Raw genomic sequence first — 21,432 nt, 5'->3', positions numbered from 1 at the left:
GTGAGCAGTGCCAGACCGGAATACTCAAAGCTTTCAGTATCTGCATAGAAGGAGTTATTTCATTTTGCCTTGAGGAGAGGATTAGTATCTGACAAGGTTGCAGTGCATACCAGACTGGTAGTTTTCATTTGTCTTCACCTACACCTCTCCACCCCTAAAAAAAAAAAAAGCGTCACGTGAAGGAGTGCAGCCCCATTTGCCTGACAATGGGAGCAAACCGAGGATTAGTGCTCTGCTGATCCTGGCAGCTGAAGACAACATCCGGCACTGTTCAGAGGTGCCTGCTAGCACAAATATCCGCACAGGAGTTTAAATGTTTTATTTATCCAAATATTCCCCAGGGTCACAGTTGCTCAGGAGGTGGAAATAAACATCAGGGAAAAGAGTCAATAAGGTCAGGCCAGCTTGATTAGTAATCAAAGGAATAATAGAGCATTTTAATGACAAAAAGGATGTTTCTATTATTCATTCCTAACCATGGCATTTGTGATGTTTGAAGGTCAGCAGGGCCAAACTAAGAAAGCTATAGGCAATATGACTAATTTGAACATTAAAGGGCAGCTACTGCAGGCTAACTAGATGACTTAATTTAGATTCATAATATTTTATTACAGTGAGTGGCAATATTCCAAGGATTCCCAAGGATTCTGTCTTCCCTCTTTTCATAAAGCATGTTCAGGCCTTGGCCATTGGCTACCCAAAAAGTTACTACAGAAGAATATGAGTCAGTACTTTGATATAGTCAGGGGAAGATGGAAGAAGAATAGACGAATGCCAGTTTGTTCACAAAATTCAGTTGATGAATCATTAATCATTTTATATTATATATAACATGGGCAGCATGGTGGGGCAATGGTTAGTGTCTCCTCACAGTTTGAAGGTTATGGTTTTGAGTCCCCAACCAACTGGGGGCTTTTTTGTGTGGAGTTTGCATGTTTCTCCAAAGTCTATGTGTTTAGTACTTCTGCTTCTTCCCACAATCCACAGACATGCAGGTTTGGTTGACTGACTCAATTGTCTGTAAGTGTGAATGTGAGTGTCTGCCTCTGTGTGTCAACCCTGTAATAGACTGGTGATCTGTCCAGGGTGTACCCCCGCCCCTCGCCCAGTGTCAGCTGAGATTGTGTTGAGTCACAAACCCTATCAAACCCTCTCTGCCACAGTACACTGATTTGTCCAACTTGTACCTGATCAGTCTCAACTGGTCTAACTGTCACAAGGGCTGTCCCAGGAAAGGAAGACCAAGAGCTAACACTGCTGCAGGGGTAAATTTTATTCGAATTTGTCTTTGTTAGACTTAGAGAGGGTGAACGGACCCAATTGTGTGGTTCCCATTGTGAAGCGTGGAGAGAGGTGTGATGGTGTAAGGGTGCTTTGCTGGTAAGTGAAAATTTAGGGCACACTTAACCAGCATGGCTACCACAGTGTTTTGCAGAAACATGTCATGCCAATTGATTTGCACATAGTGTGACCATCATTTGTTTTCCAGCAGGACAATGACATCAAACATACCTTTAACTTGTGAAAATATAACAATATAAATATAAAATTTATGACAATATAAATTTAAAATTCACACATACATATATACTGTATATATATATATATATATATATATATTCTGGGTTGTACAACATGACTTTGTTGACTACAAAATTACATATATATATATATATATATTCTGTGTTGTACAACATGACTTTGTTGACTACAAAATTACATATTCATTCTGTCAATATTAATTTGAATTACTATATCAATTTCAATGATAATATACAATGTTGAAAACAATAAAAAATAAAGAAAAAAACATTGAAAGAGAAGGTGTGTCCCAAAATTTGACTGCGAGTGTATGTCTGCACTATCAGAGACTGACCCAGGAAGATATAGTTCTTTGGCTCTGCCTATTGAGGTTTTCTCCGAACCACTTGTTCTCATAAATTTGTTCTAAGAACTATTCTCAGAACCACTGACAATTATTGACTTTGTAATAAATGACCACCCCTCCATCCTGTGTGCATATGCACAGTAAAAAGAGATAGGTGAGTCAGGCACAGAGCAGCCTTAGTTAAGTCTATACTGAAATTTTTCAGTGTAACACTTTAACATGCCTCTGACCTGTATTTGCCTTCCGGTCAGAGAGTCAAGGACTGATGGACCGACTGTACACTGGTCTTTCCTTGTCAGGCATGATCATGGGCATTAATTGATTTTGTTGCTCTACTTAGCAACCACCAAAATTATTAACAAATAAGTTCACCTTCCAGCTATGATGACAGTCTATCAATCAGAACTGTACATCTGCTTAATTATCAGTTTCGCCTTTGCTGAGAGGGGGGAGAAGTGTTGTGAAACATGTTTCTGTGAAAATCTGGTGCTGACTGAGTAAACTCAAATAAATCTCATACCAGAGATAAAGTGAATTCTGAGATGTTTGTTGAGATTAGGTCAGAACCCGTCTGCATCCCATGTACTGCTTGTCGGGATTATTTTTTTATCTAGAAGACTGGCTGATATCATTTTTCAAAGCGAGTTTCCGCCAACACAGCATGAGTAATCCATCTTGGTTCCTCTGATAATTTCCTGTGGAACATGTGTGTGCTCTTTATTCCTGAAGGGATACCTCAGCACACAAGAGGAGATGGATATCTCGGGAAAGGGAATAAACCAAGAGAGCAATTTGTGATTAAAGGAATCCTCTGGAAGTACATGCACAAACTCCTCTGCACCCCAGACTGATAAACTCCCTCTCCGCACAACGCAATTACCAACTCAATCACACAATGCAGGCGGGAATTCAGACATTCTCAATCAGCCTGCTTTATTAAGACACCCTACCTATAAAAATGCACATTTTACTCAACACATATTCTGAGACGGTTTATTTGCATTCAGGTCTTTCGACAGCAGACTGTGTGTGTCAGACAAGGAAAAAAGGGTGTTTTGCCCAATTATCATCACTGATAACATTAGTTTCATGCTCAGGGACATGTGATCTTAATCCCTTTTTTTTGTCAGCAGGCACTAAACTGTGTTGTATGTGTAATTCTAATTTATGCATTATGAAGACTAAGCCTTTTGTTGTTATTTAAAAAATAAATTCAGCGACCAATTACTGGTATGCAGAATCCAGTATTCAGAAAATCTAATAGACTGTACCAAGGACTGATTTATAATGCCGTAGTGTAGAATTCAAGCTGTATGTATCAAAAAAAGGGAAGAAAAAAAACAAAATTCATTCTAGCTGAACTTGCCATTTCCATGCTTACATTATGTTAATACACAGTGGAGCAGTAGTAGTAGTGTGCATTTCCCAGAGTATGAGATTAATACTTGCGTCACAGCCCAGTAACCCTGTCCCCTGGCCGTGTTTTTATAAAGCAACAGTATTGCCAAAGAAGCTTTAATGCTAGCTGGTGCCCTGGATACAAGTGTCAATACACGGTGAAGCAAAAGAAAAGTCATTTCAAGTATTGCCTGCAACTTACTCCACTGTTAATGTAGCTGAATTTTAAAAATTAAAAAAAAAAACAAGACACATTAGAGTATGTGCGGTTGAATGTTGAAACTTGGAGAATGAGCTCTTATTTTGTGTCACTCAACTCAATCATTTGTTCTGTCTTAAAGCAAGAGCTCCCTTCAACAGTGGTCACAAAGGCACTTTGTAACATATTGTTGTTGAACTTTGATAGATGCCTTTAAAAGATCCCTGTCAGACAGGTATTTTCTACATGATTGATGGTAATTGTCTGCAAGGTACAGTGCTTTCTTACAGCTCAGAGATTAGTAGGGTAAACTGTAATCGAGCTGCCTAATAACATCCAACACTAAGGGAGTGATTTATTCTCCTTTTGGCTACCAGGCATTTTTAAAGTAATCAGGCTGAGCACGGACTCACTGGCACACATTTAAAGCACAACCCCTATTTTATTTTTATTTTTTTTAAACCTATGCCCTAGCCTATTTCTTCAGATGTTTTTCTTGTACAGGTGCACAGCTCTGCAAGTCTGTCTTGTAGAGTTATAGATATTCCAAATGTCAAACCTTAGAGTATCTAAACCACGTTACTTGTATCCGTTACACACATTTCTAATGTCAGCGTGTTTACCGTGTTCACCATGGTTGTTCAGCATGTTAACTTACTAATATTTGTTAATTAGAACTAAATAAAAACAACATCCAAAGATAATGGGATTATCATTAGTATCTTAGGCGAACTGCACCCTTAGATGAGAAGTGAAATGTTACGTCATCATGTGGTGAACATGAATAACAGTCAATGACAGAGTTTAGCTTTTTGGTGGTGCTGCAGAAATGTAGAATATTTTAATCTGGACCAAAGTGACAAAGTGTCCAACGCACTCAAAAATAGAAATGAAAGGGAAACAAAGGTTTATTTATTGTTAGAGTTAAGTTGTTATATGACCAGCTATGCTTTCTTTATACAGTAGTTTGATATGCATATTGTTTTTACAAGGGGTTTGGTTTGGTTGACTCTGACAATGCATTCAAATTTAATCCATCCCAGCTTTACATTTCAAATCAGCTCAGAGTTAATAATCTCTAATCATAGGTCCATTCTCTGATCATTTCTGCAGCTAATGATCCATGTGACAAGGTGAGAGTCACTGGTACAGGTCTGAGTACAACAAAAATCAATATCAATTACACCTATATTGGAGAATTGTCAAAAGTAAATGCCCATGTGTCCCTATTTTTCCAACGTCAGCCAATCGCTCCGTTGACTGAAAGGATGAAAAAGAGCATACCAGCTTTTTGTCTCCAATTGACCGTTAACCTTGATGTGGACAACGTCACAAAAAAATAGAAGGCTTATTTGTTTAGTGATGATGTTGCATAAAGCAGACATCTAACAAGTTGGACCACAGCTGTATTGCATTCGGCAGGTTTTAGCATCCTGGTTCTGTGCTGCACAGCTGGGCTTGATTTATGCTGCTGACAAGGCCATTTCTCTCCAGCACAGCACACTGTGGGGAACCTTAGGAGAGATAGCCATTCAATTTGTCTCAGACAGCCCCTCCCCCCTATGTTACTTCAGGGTTTTTAAAGCAGTCAAGAGCATACATCAGCACCTGAAGTTAGGTCCCACCCCTTGTCCCAGCTCAGAGGATATGGTGACCTCGCCTCTTTCTCTTGCATACTCACCACATTGCAGCCTTTTGCCTTCAGCACCGTTAGCAACACTAACATTTTGATACAATTATGATTAGAAACATCACCTGCAGGTAGGTCGATGATGGTCAGTGCTGGTCGGAAATAGTAACACACACACCCCACCTTATCTCTGAGCTTACTGGAAAACACAGTATCAAACACATGCCCTGCGGCACTTTTTTCACACTTTCTTTTTTCTATTTAGTTAACTGGTATTTGGAAACGAATGTTTGCTGCAGTGGTGAGTTGAGCAAACTGTGTGTGCACTGAGGCAGTAATCTTTGTGTATAGAAGGCCTTAGCTGAGGCTAATTATTTGGTGAAATCACTGCAGGCTTGTGAAGATCTCTCTTCCTGTGGTCTCATGGCTGAGTAATTCCACTGATGGAATCTTAACCCCTATTTTCACAAGCCAGCTTTATTTACGCTGTTAATTAAGTAGAGATGCATACAGGCCTCCACCCTGCAGACATTCTACCAATCAGCCATGGCATTTCAGAGTCACTAAGTATTCATGAACGGTCCTGTTTAGAACTCTCAAATCAGAATCCGATCTGTGATTACACATATCGTTTGCATGTTGAATTTTTATGTGTACTGCTATTCTTCACCCACATTAGCGAGTCAGTGTATTTACTGTATGTAGAAAGCGAGCTAACATGATTTGAGTAGTTAAGCAAGAGGCTCCTGCTGCTTCCATTAGAAACACACTCTACATTCCAGGGCCACACTTGTTTCAAAGCTGCTGCTCTCAATGCACCATTTTTGTGCCTTTTTCTGTGACTCATTATTTGGATTGTGACAGTTTTCTCACACAGTGTAGAATTTATAAAGCCGATCAAAGACAAAATATGTCTGAATCAAACATCAGAACAAGGCTTTCAAGTGTTTTTTTTTTTTTTTTTTTTTTTTTTGATTGTGAGAAAGCTTACAAAAAGGCAACGTCTGCATCTGTTAACAACGTCTCAAAGAGAGTGTAAGGAAATAACAAAAACAGGCTTTTACTTTGGACCGGGCACTTTCCTGCGATTTCCACTTCACAGTGCCCATGATAGCTGCTCTGTGACTGATGTTATTTGTCTCTTTCATCTTGTCACAGAGCAGGGAGGATCAACACTGTAAAGCCCCTGTCCTCTGAGGCTTGATCTTGCCCAAATTACACACCTGTGTTTTTTAGGATTACGCAAGTGCATTTGGCCATCTCACCATGTTCAAGATAATTGCCTCCTTTTAGGAGATTTATTGCCATGTCCATTAAACCTGTGTGAGGCAGCGATGAAAGGAGTGGCACTTGTGTTCATCTCACCTGTGAATTATTGATACCTGCCCCTCCGCTGGCTTCTCTCAGGATGGAGGTGGGATACGTCTCCTCACATAATGGGCACAGAAGGAAAGACTGGAGCAAAACCAAAATGTGTTAATAGCCTCAATCTCCTGTTAACCACTGCTGTGCCTCAGTAAACTGCCACTATATTTGACTTCATCTGCTGTTCCATTAACTGCAGACTAAAATGATGAACACTTCTGCAAACAGCCAGCCTGCTGCTCTTTCTGTAATGTCAATCAAAGGAAAGTGCCTCCTTGGTCCTCATATAAAGCTACAAGGAAGGAAGACGATACAGTGAATAGCCAAAAACAGCCTTAGCGCCATGGGAGGGCTACTGAGAATTTAACTCTGTATAGGTGCCAGTGTGTTCACATGCAACACCGCTCGGCACAGAGCCCCCTCTTACAAGATGTATTGTGTACAATCATGTGATAGCTGTTTTGTCCCTGAGGATAAGGGGATTGTGGATATACAGAACATGGTGCACAAATGCAGGTATTTAGTTTTGTTGACGTATTGCTGTGAGTTTTGAATTGGGTCAGAGCTTGTTCTAGTTAAAATAATATGTTTTCCCATTTGGTTTCACTCTCACTGACTGCGCTAGTTAATTGATAGATGCATATGTGGTGAAAAGCTCATTGTAATGCAGAGCTATTACCTCTAGTTTGCATTGTCCTTTAGATAATGTGACTCATCAGATTAGCTTTGCCATACACCCAGAGCACCAACAACATAACGTAATTAATGTATAGCAATTGTTTCAGTTGTGCTTACACTGTGTTATGGGCAGTTGTAGAACTGTGGTACCATTTAATGGTCCATTTTCCTAAAATTTATCAGCCTCCAGCTTTGATGTCATTAACTGTGGGCCATCCCACACAGCGATATGCCCCTCATGAAACTGATGGTCGTTGTCGGCTACTTTGCATTCAGCACTTTTCTCTCAGCCTGATATAAGGCAAGTCTCCACTCAGCAGTACCATGTGGTTTTAGAAGCAGATTCTCTTACACTAACTGTCTCTGCAGTCTCTTATCGCATGCAAAACTTGAAAAAGACCCAATGTAGACAGTGAAGCTGGAGGGGGGGATATTACACTGTCACACTGTATCAAGGACATTCCACAACTACACGCAGGTAAATGCATATATATATATATATATATATATATATATATATATATATATATATATATATATATACACATATATATATATATATATATATATATAGAATACTTATATATATTCTATATATATATATATATATATATATAGAATACTTATATATATTCTATATATATATAGAATACTTATATATTTAACTGTATAAATGTGATAAATGTGTAAATATATATATATATATATATATATATTTTATATATATAGAATACTTATATATTTAACTGTATATATGTGTGTATATATATATATATATATATATATATATGTATATATATATATATGTATATATACTTCAACACAATAAAGTAGGAAATAAGCCAAGATATATTGCATCTTAAACACTTATTCTGATTTTTTTACCGAGCTACCTTCATTGGGCATTTCACAGAGCAAATTACAGTCTGAATATAATTACATACAACCATGCCCCTTAGAGAAATCAGTCAATCATACAGACTAAGCAATCAAGAATACAAGGAACAACATGAGAACGGTTTGAGGAAATTCAAAAGTCCTAAAAGATAAAATTTAAATATCTTAACGTAATATCCCTTGTGATATGGTCTCAATAAAAACAATGGAGCTCTGTTCCTTACTACGAAAACAAACAGGTAAATGAAACCAAAAAAATTCTGCATATATCTGGAATAGCCATATGTGCCTATGTATATGTATGCACATTAAAAAATGTAATTAGAGAAAATGATCTTTTCCCTTTAGTTATTCCCTGGTTTGCTTAAAGCTCTCTGTTCCATCTAACAGTGGAGGAATCTTTATGCTCTGACTCCTTTGACTCATTGTTGAACTCATTTATAGGTGAAGAGAGCAATTTACCAGCGACACATCACTTTTCCTCCATCACAATCAAGCTGGTGCCATTTCATATTTACAGTTTGCAGATTCAGCAGAGAATTTGAGATGATTAAAATTCAGTGTGCTTTGATGAGTTGGTCCACCCTTGATTTCCCACCGTACCTTCCTTTCAAGGGCATGATTTCCATTTTTGCTTGTTATTTAGAAAATGTCAAGTTTTTGTTAAGGCCTTTTGACCTTTTATGAAGCACTTGTGGCCATTGTATAAAGGGCATGAAGCCGCTGTTGTCCTAGACAATCTTGAAGCCATGTGCTGAATTAATCACCCCTGAAAATACAACAATCTTTCTCATTGTTGTCTTCAGTGCTTAATTAGATACACTGAGACATGCTGTTCTGCATTAGCCACTGTCTTTTCTGCTACTGTGCATCAGCCCCATATATTTAAAGATTTACAGCATATGTGTAGTGTGCATGTATGCAGTTGAAACTGATACACCACCAATATAAAATTATTTGCTTTTTTTCAACCCCAGGGTCTCCATTCTGGACAACGGTAACCTTCGGATATGGAACGTAACCAAGTCCGATGCAGGCCTCTACACCTGTGTGGCACGAAACCAGTTTGGTGTGGCAAGCAGCACAGGAACCGTCACAGTTAAAGGTATTTCCTTTTTCTCCTTTTTTACATTTCATTACTGTCTTTTGCACCTCAGTCGGCAGAGACCCTGACAAATAAACTACTGGACACATTTTTCAAATGCATGTTTTTTTCATTCTGACAGCATGTGGAATTGCTTGATATTTTATTCTGCGCCTTGAAAAACTAACCTGAAGTATTCAATTTCATAAATAAAAAATGACCAGCACAGAGAAGGAGGACACAGATTTTTGAAGCATCCAGCAGCCTCGCTCTCTCCGTCGTTTGATAAGTCATGAGGAGCAGGGATGTGCTATCATTACAAGAGAGACAGAGACGCTTCTGTTGCTGTGTCTGTTTGCAGAGGTGTTGAAAACATTCAGCTCTCTGCCTCAGTGCCTTCGGTACTGTCAAAGGATATGCTGTGTGAAAAAGACCTGGTGTTGTTAGATCATCAAGGTTGGAGATTGCATTCTGCACTGGTGCTGTGACTTATTATATTTCATTAAAATTGAATGTGAGCTGGGTATAAAGTGCTGTGTACAGAGTGGCTTTATTCTGTGCACACTGCTGTTTTTCTGTCCTCTTTCCTCAGGGGATAGTGTTCTCACCTCCTTAAGTTCCTGGAGGATTTGCTGACATATTCAGTGAACTGTCCCCTCACTCTGACCTGCTTTTTACAGAGGTTGCACTGTTCATTTGTGTTATTGTTATTTGTCCTTCCTTGACCCTCCTTGTTGACTGGCTTGTGTAGCATTAGAGAATTATTGATCTTGACTATATAGGCCTTAGGGAGAAAAGTTCATGCCTAATATTTCAAATGGTTTGGGTAAAGATTTACATGTATATTTCAACAGATTATTAGAATCTTTGCATCAAATCCTGTAGCTGCCACTGCATTTCTTCAGTGTCAATATAAGCAGCATATAAACCCTACAAGACTATGCTCTGAAAATTCGGTCAGAATCTTTATTCATTAGAATATAGTTCAGTGTAACCACATCTGGTCACTAATCATTAAAAACATTTCAGTTGTAATGGAATCAATAACAGAGCTTAAAGAGTAACTGACGAAGCGGTGCCAAAATATTTCCAATTCACTTGATGGTACAGTGAGAAACGATGTATGTTTTTCACCAGCCTGACATTAAATCATTCTTTCATAATGCCTAAAAGACAGATCTTCTCATTTTTCCTCTGTAGTTTATGACTTTTGCTCAAAGGTTCAGTCCATTTAGTTTTTTTTCTACAAGTTAGCAATCTATAAAATCTTTTGAAATGCCATTTCAACACAGCAGCAGTCTGCTAAAATATCATTTGGAATATTATTTTTCTCCAATTTTCCAAGACGTTCCTATAGAAACATGTATTAATTGACTTTTTTTTAGCCCCTACAGGCTAACATTCTACTGAATACTTTGAAAAACATCAATTCATCTAATTTTACTGTGGGTAGAGAAAGAGGAATATCCTCCTGTACTGTTTCTATACAGTAATTCCCTTTTTACCAGAACACATATATTGAAATTAAAAAAAAAAAAAAAAAAACTACAGACCACCTCTGTCTTCTGTGAATCGCTATCAAGGCATGTTTCCTTTTTCTGTTGAATTATAAAAGACAGATTTCATTTATTATGAATGCTTGAAAGTCAGCAGCAGTCAAGGATGTGGAGAGAGCTTAGAGTGCACCTTGCTGCTGCTTTATGCTGATGCCTCACTCTCCCTCCCATTGACAACTCTGGCTTTCTACAGAAATAATCAGTAACCTTTGCATAATTGAAGTGAAGAAATTAACAATGTAAAATGTCAGTGTATTTGTATTTTACATACGTATTAATTGCTGTGAAATTTTAAGCACAGCGCCTGACATTGAGGCATAATGAAACGCTACACTCTGCCAGTTACACTGTACACTTTCCTTTTACCCTCCCTCGTATCACACACTGTGAAATGAAAATGCCCCAGCCAATCAGAGTGGTTGGTGGTGCAGGGTGCGGGGGGTGGGTTAAACCTCCTGCTCTCACTGAAGGTTCAGTTTGATGGCTTATATGTGATTTTCCAATCAAGCTGCAGGGAAACACACCTACATGTCTTCTCAACATAAATATATGGCGCCATTATCCACTTATTATTCTTGTGAAAGGGAATATGGGTTTTATTTGACACCCTTTTGCACTCGCTTCCCTTCCATCATCATATATTAAAGCTTTATTTTGCTGCTGTTGTACAAATGTTCCTGTATATGATCTTGTGCCTTTTTGTCACAATCAATATTGTTTGGAAAATGAGATGGGGTAATTTACATGCACCATTTTATTGAGGATTGGAAACCTGTTTAGCAGGAAGAAATTTATGTTGTGGGAGCAGCCCTTACAGGAGATGACAGTAGTTTATTCAAATTGACTTTGGTGTTATGAATGCTGAAAAATACCTGTCAAAAAGCATTCGGCATCTCCTACTGTGAATAAGCCACCAAGCAAACAGTGGAGGAGCAGTCACAACAGATGAGCTCTGTTAATGTCCCCATTATTCCAACACTGGGGGGATATTAGCAGATTAATTGCATTTGATTATAGATCTGCTCCCTGAATTTTGATCACACTGGGGATAAGCTGTTGCATTTAGGGTTGCTTTCAATCATTACAGATGGTCAGTAAACTCAAAACTTCTGAGATCATACTGTGTTCACTTCTGTTAACCTCCGTAAACCCTAAAGGCAGTTTATCATCCAGCACTGTTTGGAATAAAAAAAAAAAAACCAAACATGTTTCATTAACATATAACATGTCCACTGTGTTTCCACTTGTATTTAAGACATATGGCATGTTTTAGCCATATTAGTCTACAAGCATGCTGCAGCGAGATGACACTGTCGTTAATCCCCTACTTTGGTCCAGAATAACTCTGTTGGACATGACAGTTTGCTCAGACCATAATGAAGCTGAATTGTTATATCGTGGTGATTCCTAAACTTTTTATCCAGTGCCAGCGAGTCAAGAGTTTGTCCAATACTACTTAAATTTTGTCCAGTACTAATGTTGTTCATTAAAACTAATGACATTCCCATCAGCCTCAGCTGTACTTTTTGTTGAGCGCTAATTAGAAAATTGCATGCCAAGGCCCCTTTAGACTGTTTGATGTTGGGCTGTTTGCAATTGAATCTGACAGTTGCAAAAAAAACCCAGAAACTGAAATGATAGTGTGAAATGAGAAATAAGGTTGTGGACAAAGACGATAACCTTGCAAAGCTGTACCAGCGAAAGTAGTGTCTCCAAACATAAAAGCAGTGCAGGTGGTTGATTCAAGCTGTTGACGTACCTCTGGTCTCATACATCAATCTGATTTGCCTGCTACAGATATTTTTTTTTTTTTTTTTTTTTTTGTTCATCACACTACAAGATGGATTTAATAAAATCGTAGTCTTTGTTGCACAGTCTGATGGAACATTAAGACGGTGTATGTGTTTAACACTATACATGCTAAAAATCAGCATGTTAACTTGCAGGTATTAGCATTTAGGTCAGTGCCACCTGTCTGATGTGATTGGTTCGCATCAGACAGACGTTCATTGAGACTCAGACTTGTCAAATAAGAAGAATTCTCTGGGATCACATGACACTTGAACTCAATCTAAATGGATGGCATTGATCAGTGGTTTTGACTGTTTTTGGTATTTGGGCTGTAAGACAGAAGATAAATCATCCGATCAGTTTACTTGCTCTCTTACACACCAAAGTGGTGGGGTTGGGAGGCATGTAAGTCTGTGAGTTGCTTTACCAAGCGTACATTTCTGTCTATGTTGAAAACCGGCAACTATGTGAAATAAATGTGATGTGAGATTCCTGACAGATATATAGAAAAATAATGAGCAGCCATCTGTCACTGATCACCAGCAGGTTGCTGCAGATGTGCCACTGCACAGCATATGAATACAGTACTGAAAGCATCTTATATGTATCTGTTGCACAATATAAGTGAATCTCCCCTCAACTGAAGTTTCCCCTTGAGTGACCTTTGATTTGTCCTTTGGAAAATATGTGGCATTCAGAAAATGCATAGGAGAAGTTTCTGATGTGCTGATAAAAGCTTTTGTATTGGTTTATTAAATCAGAAAAGTAAAAGTGGGCTAAAATGTGAACCATTGCTTTATGTAACAGTCACCAGATTTTTGATCCAAACTGACCTGTGAAATCACACTGAGGATTAATGGGCTTTTTCAGCATTGTGGAATAAAATGCAGAAGGTTACAGCAATTTACCTTCAAATACACAGTATGAACCTTGGCTCAGTCTGCACCATCAGAATTTGGAGATCTTTTCAGAAAAGGCTTTTTGAGCTGCCTGTGAAAAACCATTTCCCTTACAAGTTTGTGTTTGTCTTGAACCTTCATGCCTCTAGATAATCTGTGCAGGTCTCCGTAGGAAGGACTTACAGGGTGAGGGTGAGGCTTTCTACATTTGTTTTCAATATACCCAGATCAGGTGACCCATGACTCTTACATGCCCTCCTCTATGCATTATTCAAGCTCCCATCATTCACCTTTTGTGAAAATCTATAAAGCGTATATATACACTAAAGGAGACTACACACTTCCACAGCATAGCTCTAGACCATTAAGCAAGGAGGGATTCTCCACCGGGGGTAGGAGAGAGGAGTGTGAGCATTATTCATGATGGCTGCTGTTTGTGGGAAGACTGGCAAAACTGGCCAGGTGAGGCATGTCTGTTCGCCCCTGAGAGGAGCAGGGAGTCATTTGGTAACTTGTTCTGTTTTCCAGTCAACCACATGTTACTGTTACACAGTGTCTCTAAGTGCTCCCACTGTGAGCCCGTGTCAGTAAGTCATCTGTTTTTTTTCTACATTATGTGTCCTGGGTCCTACATTTCCATCAGTTCTTTTGCCATAACAGGGCAAGTAGTGCTGTGATTGTTGTTGTTGTTTAACAGTAGTGGTCCAACTGGATGTTGTTCATCATCTTCTCCAGCATAAATAAATGAAATCTTCAAACCTTAGAGTTAAAAACATCCATCAGACAGTATGTTGCGTTTTATTTAACATTCAAACACCACCTGGTTTAAATACATACTTCATGAAGACTCTTCTCACAACAAATATGAAATGGGTGTTTTAAAACTAGAAGTACCTGTGTTTTCGTATCATCTTTAAATAAAGTAGTCATTGTGAAATTATTGTGTATACATTGCACTTTGTAACATATGGAGGGGTATGTGTCTAGTATATATGCAAATGTTAGAGCCTAACTCAGTCGCAACTTTTAGCAATACTGTATTTTTAAGCATTTTAAGACATTTCTCCTAAATTACAAGCCAGTCTGGTTTTCCATTTCAGTTTAGTTTATTTGCTTACCAAACTGTCCTACCTCAGAGAAGGAATCACACCCTGAACACTTGCCCTTACAAAAAGTTACAGAATACTTTGGTTTGACATGTTTAATTAATTTGCGGTAATTAATTTTTTTTTTTTTTTTATGTTAAACACTGTGACATGTAACAGCAGGTCAGTGCAGAGAGAAAGCTTTTGCAGCATTCGCCATCTTAAGTACAAATGGAAATTGCCATTCAGGCAGGCACAGTTTTGACCCACCTCAGCAGTAATTCCTGAGGTGCCACCCAGTCTGCCTCCGTATGTTAACACGCTCTCCATCTTCTCTCTGACTGACCCCGCTAAGTGAGCGGGTTACTGTCCTCTCCTTTACAGTGGAAGTAGGTAACAAGGCATTATACAAGATAGAAATCAATCAAATTATGCTTAAGTGCCCAGTGTGTGGTTGTGTAACCAACCTTGGTTATCCATATAATCTGTCACAAATGATGACAGAGGAGGGTAATAAGGGAGCATATTCCCACCATCACTGTCACAGTGAATCCCTCAGGCAGCAAGAGAGCAGGCAGCATGCACCACAATGAGAGGAGCTCATGTTAGACAAGAGGTAAATATACCATTCCTGCCGGGGAAATAAGAAAGGCGGTTAATGTTTATAGTTTGTTCCCATGTTGCACAGATAGAGGAGTAAAAGACTGTGGGTCTATGTAAGTATTTCGCATTAGGTCCTTCCAGAGCTTTTTGTTTTCTGCTACTTTCTTCTCCTCATGTCATTTAGAGTAACTGTCTTACCATGAAAACCCCTGGAAAACAGTCCTGACACTTTTTTTTTTCCCTTCAAGGATTGTGTTTCTCTCCTCTTTAAATTTTTTAGCTTTTCCATTTCCTTCCTGCATTTGTTGTACAAAGTGCAGCTGGCCTTTAGAATCAGAGCAGACTGAGCAGACACAGACCCTTGAACACCTTCTGTATGTTATTACGACATTTTTACTGCACCACCATCACTCACCATTTAGCCCCAGCAATAAGCACTGGGCCTCTCAGACAGACGTTCATTGTGTATATGACAAAATCTAGCAGCTGATGGCATTCTGGCTTGATATCAGAAAACGACTAGATAAATCACATTCAGACCATGTGATGGTTGTGTGTGTATATGTGTGTCAGGGAGGGATGGAGGGGGCCAATACAATAAAGGTATCAAATTCACTCTGGATGAAGACTGCACTGCCGGCACTTTCTACATGAATCTATGTCTGTCCAGGGATCATTTGCCATGGTTAATTTAGTCCATGTGCTCAGAGTAGTAATTTCAACCAAGTAATCACAGCACCCCCAAGAGGGAGACAGGTGTTTCACACTCTGTGAACAAAGCCTCTCCCTCTCATCTTCCCTCTCTCATGTCTTTCTACCTTCCTTCTCCACTGCTCACACACAAGTGCAGATTAGTGATGTTTGCCTTATTCCCATGTGATGCCACTGTATCAGCCTTGAACAGAGAGTAGTGAAGACTGGAAGAAATGTTCACTGCTGTTTACTGTTTTCCTACTGGTGCATTTTGTGAATTTCAGGCCGACTGCAAAGAGGTCCAGGCTGAAGGTTGAACTGACAGTGACACATAGAGGTTTTTCTGAATGCAGGAGAGACATGTCTTCAAGTCCCCACAGACCGAGCTCCGGCCAAAACTAATACCAGTTATTGTAGCCATGTGTCCTAGTTTGCTGTGTGCTCTGTCCCATATATCCTTCTATTAACTGAGTCTGACATATCCATAAGGATGATGGAAGGGTTTGCCTTTTTGCAAAGCCATATTCCGTACTGAATTGTAATGTCTGGAAAAGAGGAGCAGAACAATGTGTTTGATCAAACGTGCACGGATGTGAATGTGTGTTTCAGAGCCAACTATCATCACAACCCAGCCATCCACGCTGGACGTCACTGTGGGCGAGAGTGTGGTCCTGCCCTGTCAAGTGAGCCATGACCCATCGCTGGAGCTCAAGTTCACCTGGTTCTTCAATGAACAGCTCATCCATTTTGGGAGCCATGGTGGATTCTTTGAAAAAGTAGGAGGTGTAAGTCTATAATCCTACAAGGTTTCTCACCACCAGCAAGGAAATCATGCCTCAGATTTTTAAACATCTTGGATCTTCATGCAGCAGAGTGTTAAATATTGTGCTGCCAAGTCGTTATTACTTGAACAGCAGATTTTCACTATTTAGAAAATTCAAATAGAATTAGCATTTAGAGGTAAATTTTCACTTCTTATTGCATTTATATAGCTTTATTAATACCACCACACTGAGAAGACATCTGTCAGATATAGGAGAGACATGTCCCTCGCTGTTAGAAAAGGCAGCAAGTAGAAATGATAACCAGGAAGACTCTAAGCTAGTGAGAAATGACCTGCAAGTGTCTCAAACCATCCATGGTATAAAAAAAAAATCAAATGAAACAAAATTTTGCATATCTGAAATTAGGAGCACAGAAGAGCACAGATCTGTTTAAGCTTAAAACCGGCACTTTTTTAAAAATTGGTCTCTATGCAAAGTTGTCCACAGTAAAAGGTTATCTTATACAGTATACTTATACATTATATACAACAAAAAAAACTGTGGTTTTTAGAAGAATGGTAATTTTATGTCATTTTGCTCTTAAAGCTGCTAGGTAAATGACTTAGGTTTAATTTTGAACCTTCAGACATTGTACTGAATAAAGGTCAAGAGGTGACTGATGATTCAGTGGTCGATCAATATTTTACTTTTAGCAGAGTCAAAAATAAATTCAGCTGCAGTGCAGAGGGAATGTTTGTATCAAGTGCAGTATATTATTTATGTCCAGAAAATTGCTGCCTGTGATTTATTTTAAACTGAAATTTACATACACACCCTTCAACAAGTCCCAGTCAGCCATGGTATGGTTTAAAAGGTTTGCAGTTGACATTTGAAACAGTGATACACAGGCTTCCTTTTGCTTCCTTAAGAAACTGGAGGTGAAAAAAAAAACATACAGGACAGTGTCTTTCCTTTTTCTTTTATGATTTAAGTGATTCTTGTACCTGGAATTACAGGCTCCTCTAAATTGCTGTACATTACACTTACACTGATTAAGCTACCAGCACAGCACAGAATTATTACTGCCATGTCCAATTTATTACAGAACCTGCTCCGCTCTACTCTGATGAAATGGCCATGTGGGAGTGGGAATTGCAATTAAAGATGGAATAAAAGGCTCTCTTAAAGAACTAACTATTAGACTAAGGTATTAGGCAGCTGCTTATATAAATCAAAATCAAGGTATTTGAGCAAGTACATTTCTGTAATTACAATGATAAAAGCAATGGAACAGGCATATGAAGGAATAGGCCGCAGGAGGTAACACAGATTTATTTTTCAAGATATACACGATAAAAGCTTTCTGTTTGTCTGCTTTTGGTCATGTGACGTTAGAAAGTCAGTTTTTCAATTACAGCCTCAGGTTAGCCATGTTGCTTATTGAACTCTGTGTGCATGTGTGTGTGCATGGTTGCATGTGTTGAATGACAGCAGCATTCAGCAGGAGACATTATGGTTCGAAACATCCAGCTGAGGCATGCAGGGAAATACACATGCGCCGTGCAAACAAAGGTGGACAGCATTTCCATTGCTGTTGACTTGGTTGTTAGAGGTAAGCCATCAAAACTCAGTAGTTTCACTTTGAATGAATGTGTTTCAGTTTAAAATGACTAGTGAGCAGTCAGTGAAGATTACTAATAGTGGCTAAATTCTTTTCAAATATTCATCGGCGGCGGAAGAATATGGGTGTTTGTTAGTGATTAATGTTTACAGTGGCTGGTTATGCCTCAGTGATGAAGAAATAAAGACATCGAATGAAAAAGGGAGCAAATAGGAAATTGTCTCTTCAGTGTTAAAGGCAATTTACTGTCTAATTAGACCAAATATCTCCCAAAGGTTTCACAGTGAACTGACTGCACTACTGTAGCCGCAGGTACTAATACCACCATGACTCTCTCTGCCATCTTTCCATCTCTTCCTGATTTACATCCCCTCCCCCTCTCTCCTCTTCCTCCTTCCTTCGTCTGTCTCCCTTATCTTTTTCTCCTCCTCCTGCCTGGCTGTGCCATCTATCAGGTCCCCCAGCGCCCCCCACCAGCATCCATGTAGAAGAAATGACTGATACCACGGGTTCTCTGTCCTGGAGGCCTGGTCCTGATAATCACAGTCCAATTACAGCATACACCATCCAGGCCAGGACACCCTTTTCCCTAGGGTGGCAGGCTGTCACCACAGGTAAACTCTCTCCAACCAGCCATGGCTTCCTCCACTAACAGGGGGGGAGGGGACACTTTACTCTGCTGCACCTGTGAGAATACTGGAGATGTAATTTTTACCCCAGCACCAAATGGTATGCAACTGTAGAGTGACCATTGACCGCCATTTTATCGGACTCCTGGGAATCCTGAAACATGGATCCTGCCCTGATGATGAAGCTTGTTGCCAGGGTTGTAATTTCATAGTGTAGTTAAGTGATAGCACCAGTGTAATTTTTCCCCACATCCTCTTTAATGGAGCCCTTAGAATTCATGAATGATTGGTATAATGTGTTGTTTCTGCTGTTCTGTATACCTTGCTCTATTGATATTTTTGTGTATTAAGGGTATTTTGATTTAAGATAATTTTACTGGTCTTATTGATTTACCACAGCAGGATCATGTATTTAAAAAAAAAACATTATGACCTTGCACATACAGAATCCGTCCCTTTGAAGAAGAAATAGGATGTTTGTTTTTTTTTTTTTCATTTTTATTTGAATTAGATCAGTTTGTCTCTGTTTTTTACTTTAACATATAGTGAATATATCATCATATATTTTAAATTAGCATTTTAATTGGCAATTTAATTTATAAAAATATTATAAATTTGGTAAGTTGATAATATGTTTATCTACATGTTATTTTTCAGTATTGTGTTTTTGTCTATGCATTATGTGTCCTTGAGAGGGATTACACTTGTCTTGTGTACCTGCAGTGGAGTCCTACTAGGCCTGTCAGCCTGGAGGACATTCTGTTGCTTGTGCTAAACACACACACATACACACAGAGAAAAACACACACCAAGTTTCTTGATACTGAAGTGGGCATTGTGTGTTTTATGCCAGTTCCTGAGGTGGTGGGGGGCCATCGGCTGACAGCTACAGTAATAGACCTGAGCCCTTGGGTGGAGTATGAGTTTCGAGTCCTGGCAAGCAACACCATTGGGACCGGAGAGCCCAGCAAGCCATCTAAACAAGCAAGGACAAAGGGAACCTGTATGTACTGCATGCATACAAAACAAAACTTTCCTTATGACTTCTTCAAAACATCTGTCATGTTTATTTGTTCTTTTATTTGAAGACAAACGATTGACATAATTTTTTCATTTTATTTTATTTTATTTTATAGAAATATTTTTTAGGAATTATCTTTCATAGCAGCAGAGTTTTGTAATACTATTACTATTACTAACCACTACTTACTTTGTGCAGCAATGCGGTACTATGTTCAGAAGCAATGGTGTGATACTAGAACCTCTACCGATGCAGTAAATAAAGCGTTTTCTACAGCAGATGGTCCAAAAGAGAATAGAAAGAGAATAGGGAGAGTCCAGTGGCATATTCGATGAACCGAAATTAATGCTAATGAGAGACAGTGAGAGAATGGTACAAAGAAACAAAAGCTAGAGCTGCAACCCTGAGCTTCAGTAAAAACATGATTTTCATGATGTATTTTTCGTATGTTCCATAACATATAGTACATTACATACCATAATGTATCATATTTTCATTTAGTATGAGATATTTTTCATATGATATTTTTCTGACATACTATATATTCCATAACATCCTATATTAAGGTGTTTATTTAACAGCATAGCATGGTGTATTTTTTATAATTTACTATACTAAGCCACATTTTTTATTGCAACCTATGAAATATTTTTCATAACATACTATACTGTAAAATATATTTCATGCCTGAGATATTTTTCATACTACACTATGAATTTTTTTTCATTAAATACTAAATACTATGACATTTATTTTATGGCTGACAATTTTTTCATGACATACTCTACTAAGCCATATTTGTCATGACATACCAGACTAAAACATAGTTTTTCAGACATGACATACTATGGCATATACAGTTGCAAGGAAAAGGTACTTTTTGCAATTTACTGTTTTTCTGCATAAATTCTTCATGTGATCTTCAATGTGATCTGATCTACACCGAAGTCCCAAATATCAACAAACACAATATTTCTATTCAGTCATGATCATGTCTTTACCCAATACACTAATTGAATACACACTGTGGTCATTTTTATATGACATACTATAACATGATCTTTCAAGATATACTAGTCACTACTGACACATCTAGCTGACAGAAACAGTAATGTTAGGTTTTCAGCTGTAAGAATTATAGGTACTGTAGCTGTTGGTAGGTAGATATTCTTATTCCTTCACTTTTTTCCTCACTTTCCACTCTATATACATTGTTTATACACATACATGTATTGTCAATCTAATTGTTGACAATAGAGCATATTTTCCCAAAACATATAACAAGATATTGATATTAGGTGCCATAAATTCTAAATACACATTTGGTGTTGGGTTTCAGGCCACAATACATTTTAATTCTATTCAACCTGAACCTCAAACACAAAAACAGCTCTAAAAACAGAAAGCAATAATCTAATAATCTACCCAGAATATGTTACCGCCTATGTATGTCTTGTACTTTTCTTATCTTTTAGTATAAAAGCATCTCAGGCTAGCCTCAACTGTAAATATGACTCAGCTGTGAGAAGTTTACTGATATATCTGAGGATATATGGATGTTGAAGTTCAAATAAGTCAAAAATTTACTTCTATCAGCCATTTGGGAGTAGCGACATGGATGATTACATGTG

The 21,432-nt window shown here is 38.4% G+C and overlaps 1 protein-coding gene across 2 annotated transcripts in view; it reads left to right on the top strand.

Annotated features, from left to right (window-relative positions):
- cntn4 (contactin 4) overlaps window positions 1-21,432 on the top strand; it is a 135,833-nt gene that overhangs the window by 109,241 nt on the left and 5,160 nt on the right. The window contains exons 12-16 of one of the 2 annotated variants that reach the window (XM_026307360.2): window positions 9,033-9,160; window positions 16,376-16,551; window positions 18,025-18,142; window positions 18,607-18,765; window positions 19,634-19,783. In XM_026307360.2, coding sequence (XP_026163145.1) covers window positions 9,033-9,160; window positions 16,376-16,551; window positions 18,025-18,142; window positions 18,607-18,765; window positions 19,634-19,783 — 731 coding nt within the window. Of the gene's footprint in view, window positions 1-9,032; window positions 9,161-16,375; window positions 16,552-18,021; window positions 18,143-18,606; window positions 18,766-19,633; window positions 19,784-21,432 lie in introns of both variants that reach the window. The other variant, XM_026307359.2, reaches the window with a different exon arrangement.

Source organism: Mastacembelus armatus, chromosome 5, assembly GCF_900324485.2.
Source record: "Mastacembelus armatus chromosome 5, fMasArm1.2, whole genome shotgun sequence".
NCBI classification, from domain to species: Eukaryota; Metazoa; Chordata; class Actinopteri; order Synbranchiformes; family Mastacembelidae; genus Mastacembelus; species Mastacembelus armatus.
Note: the sequence above shows the minus strand (reverse complement) of the source record. Positions and strands in the feature narration are given on the sequence as shown.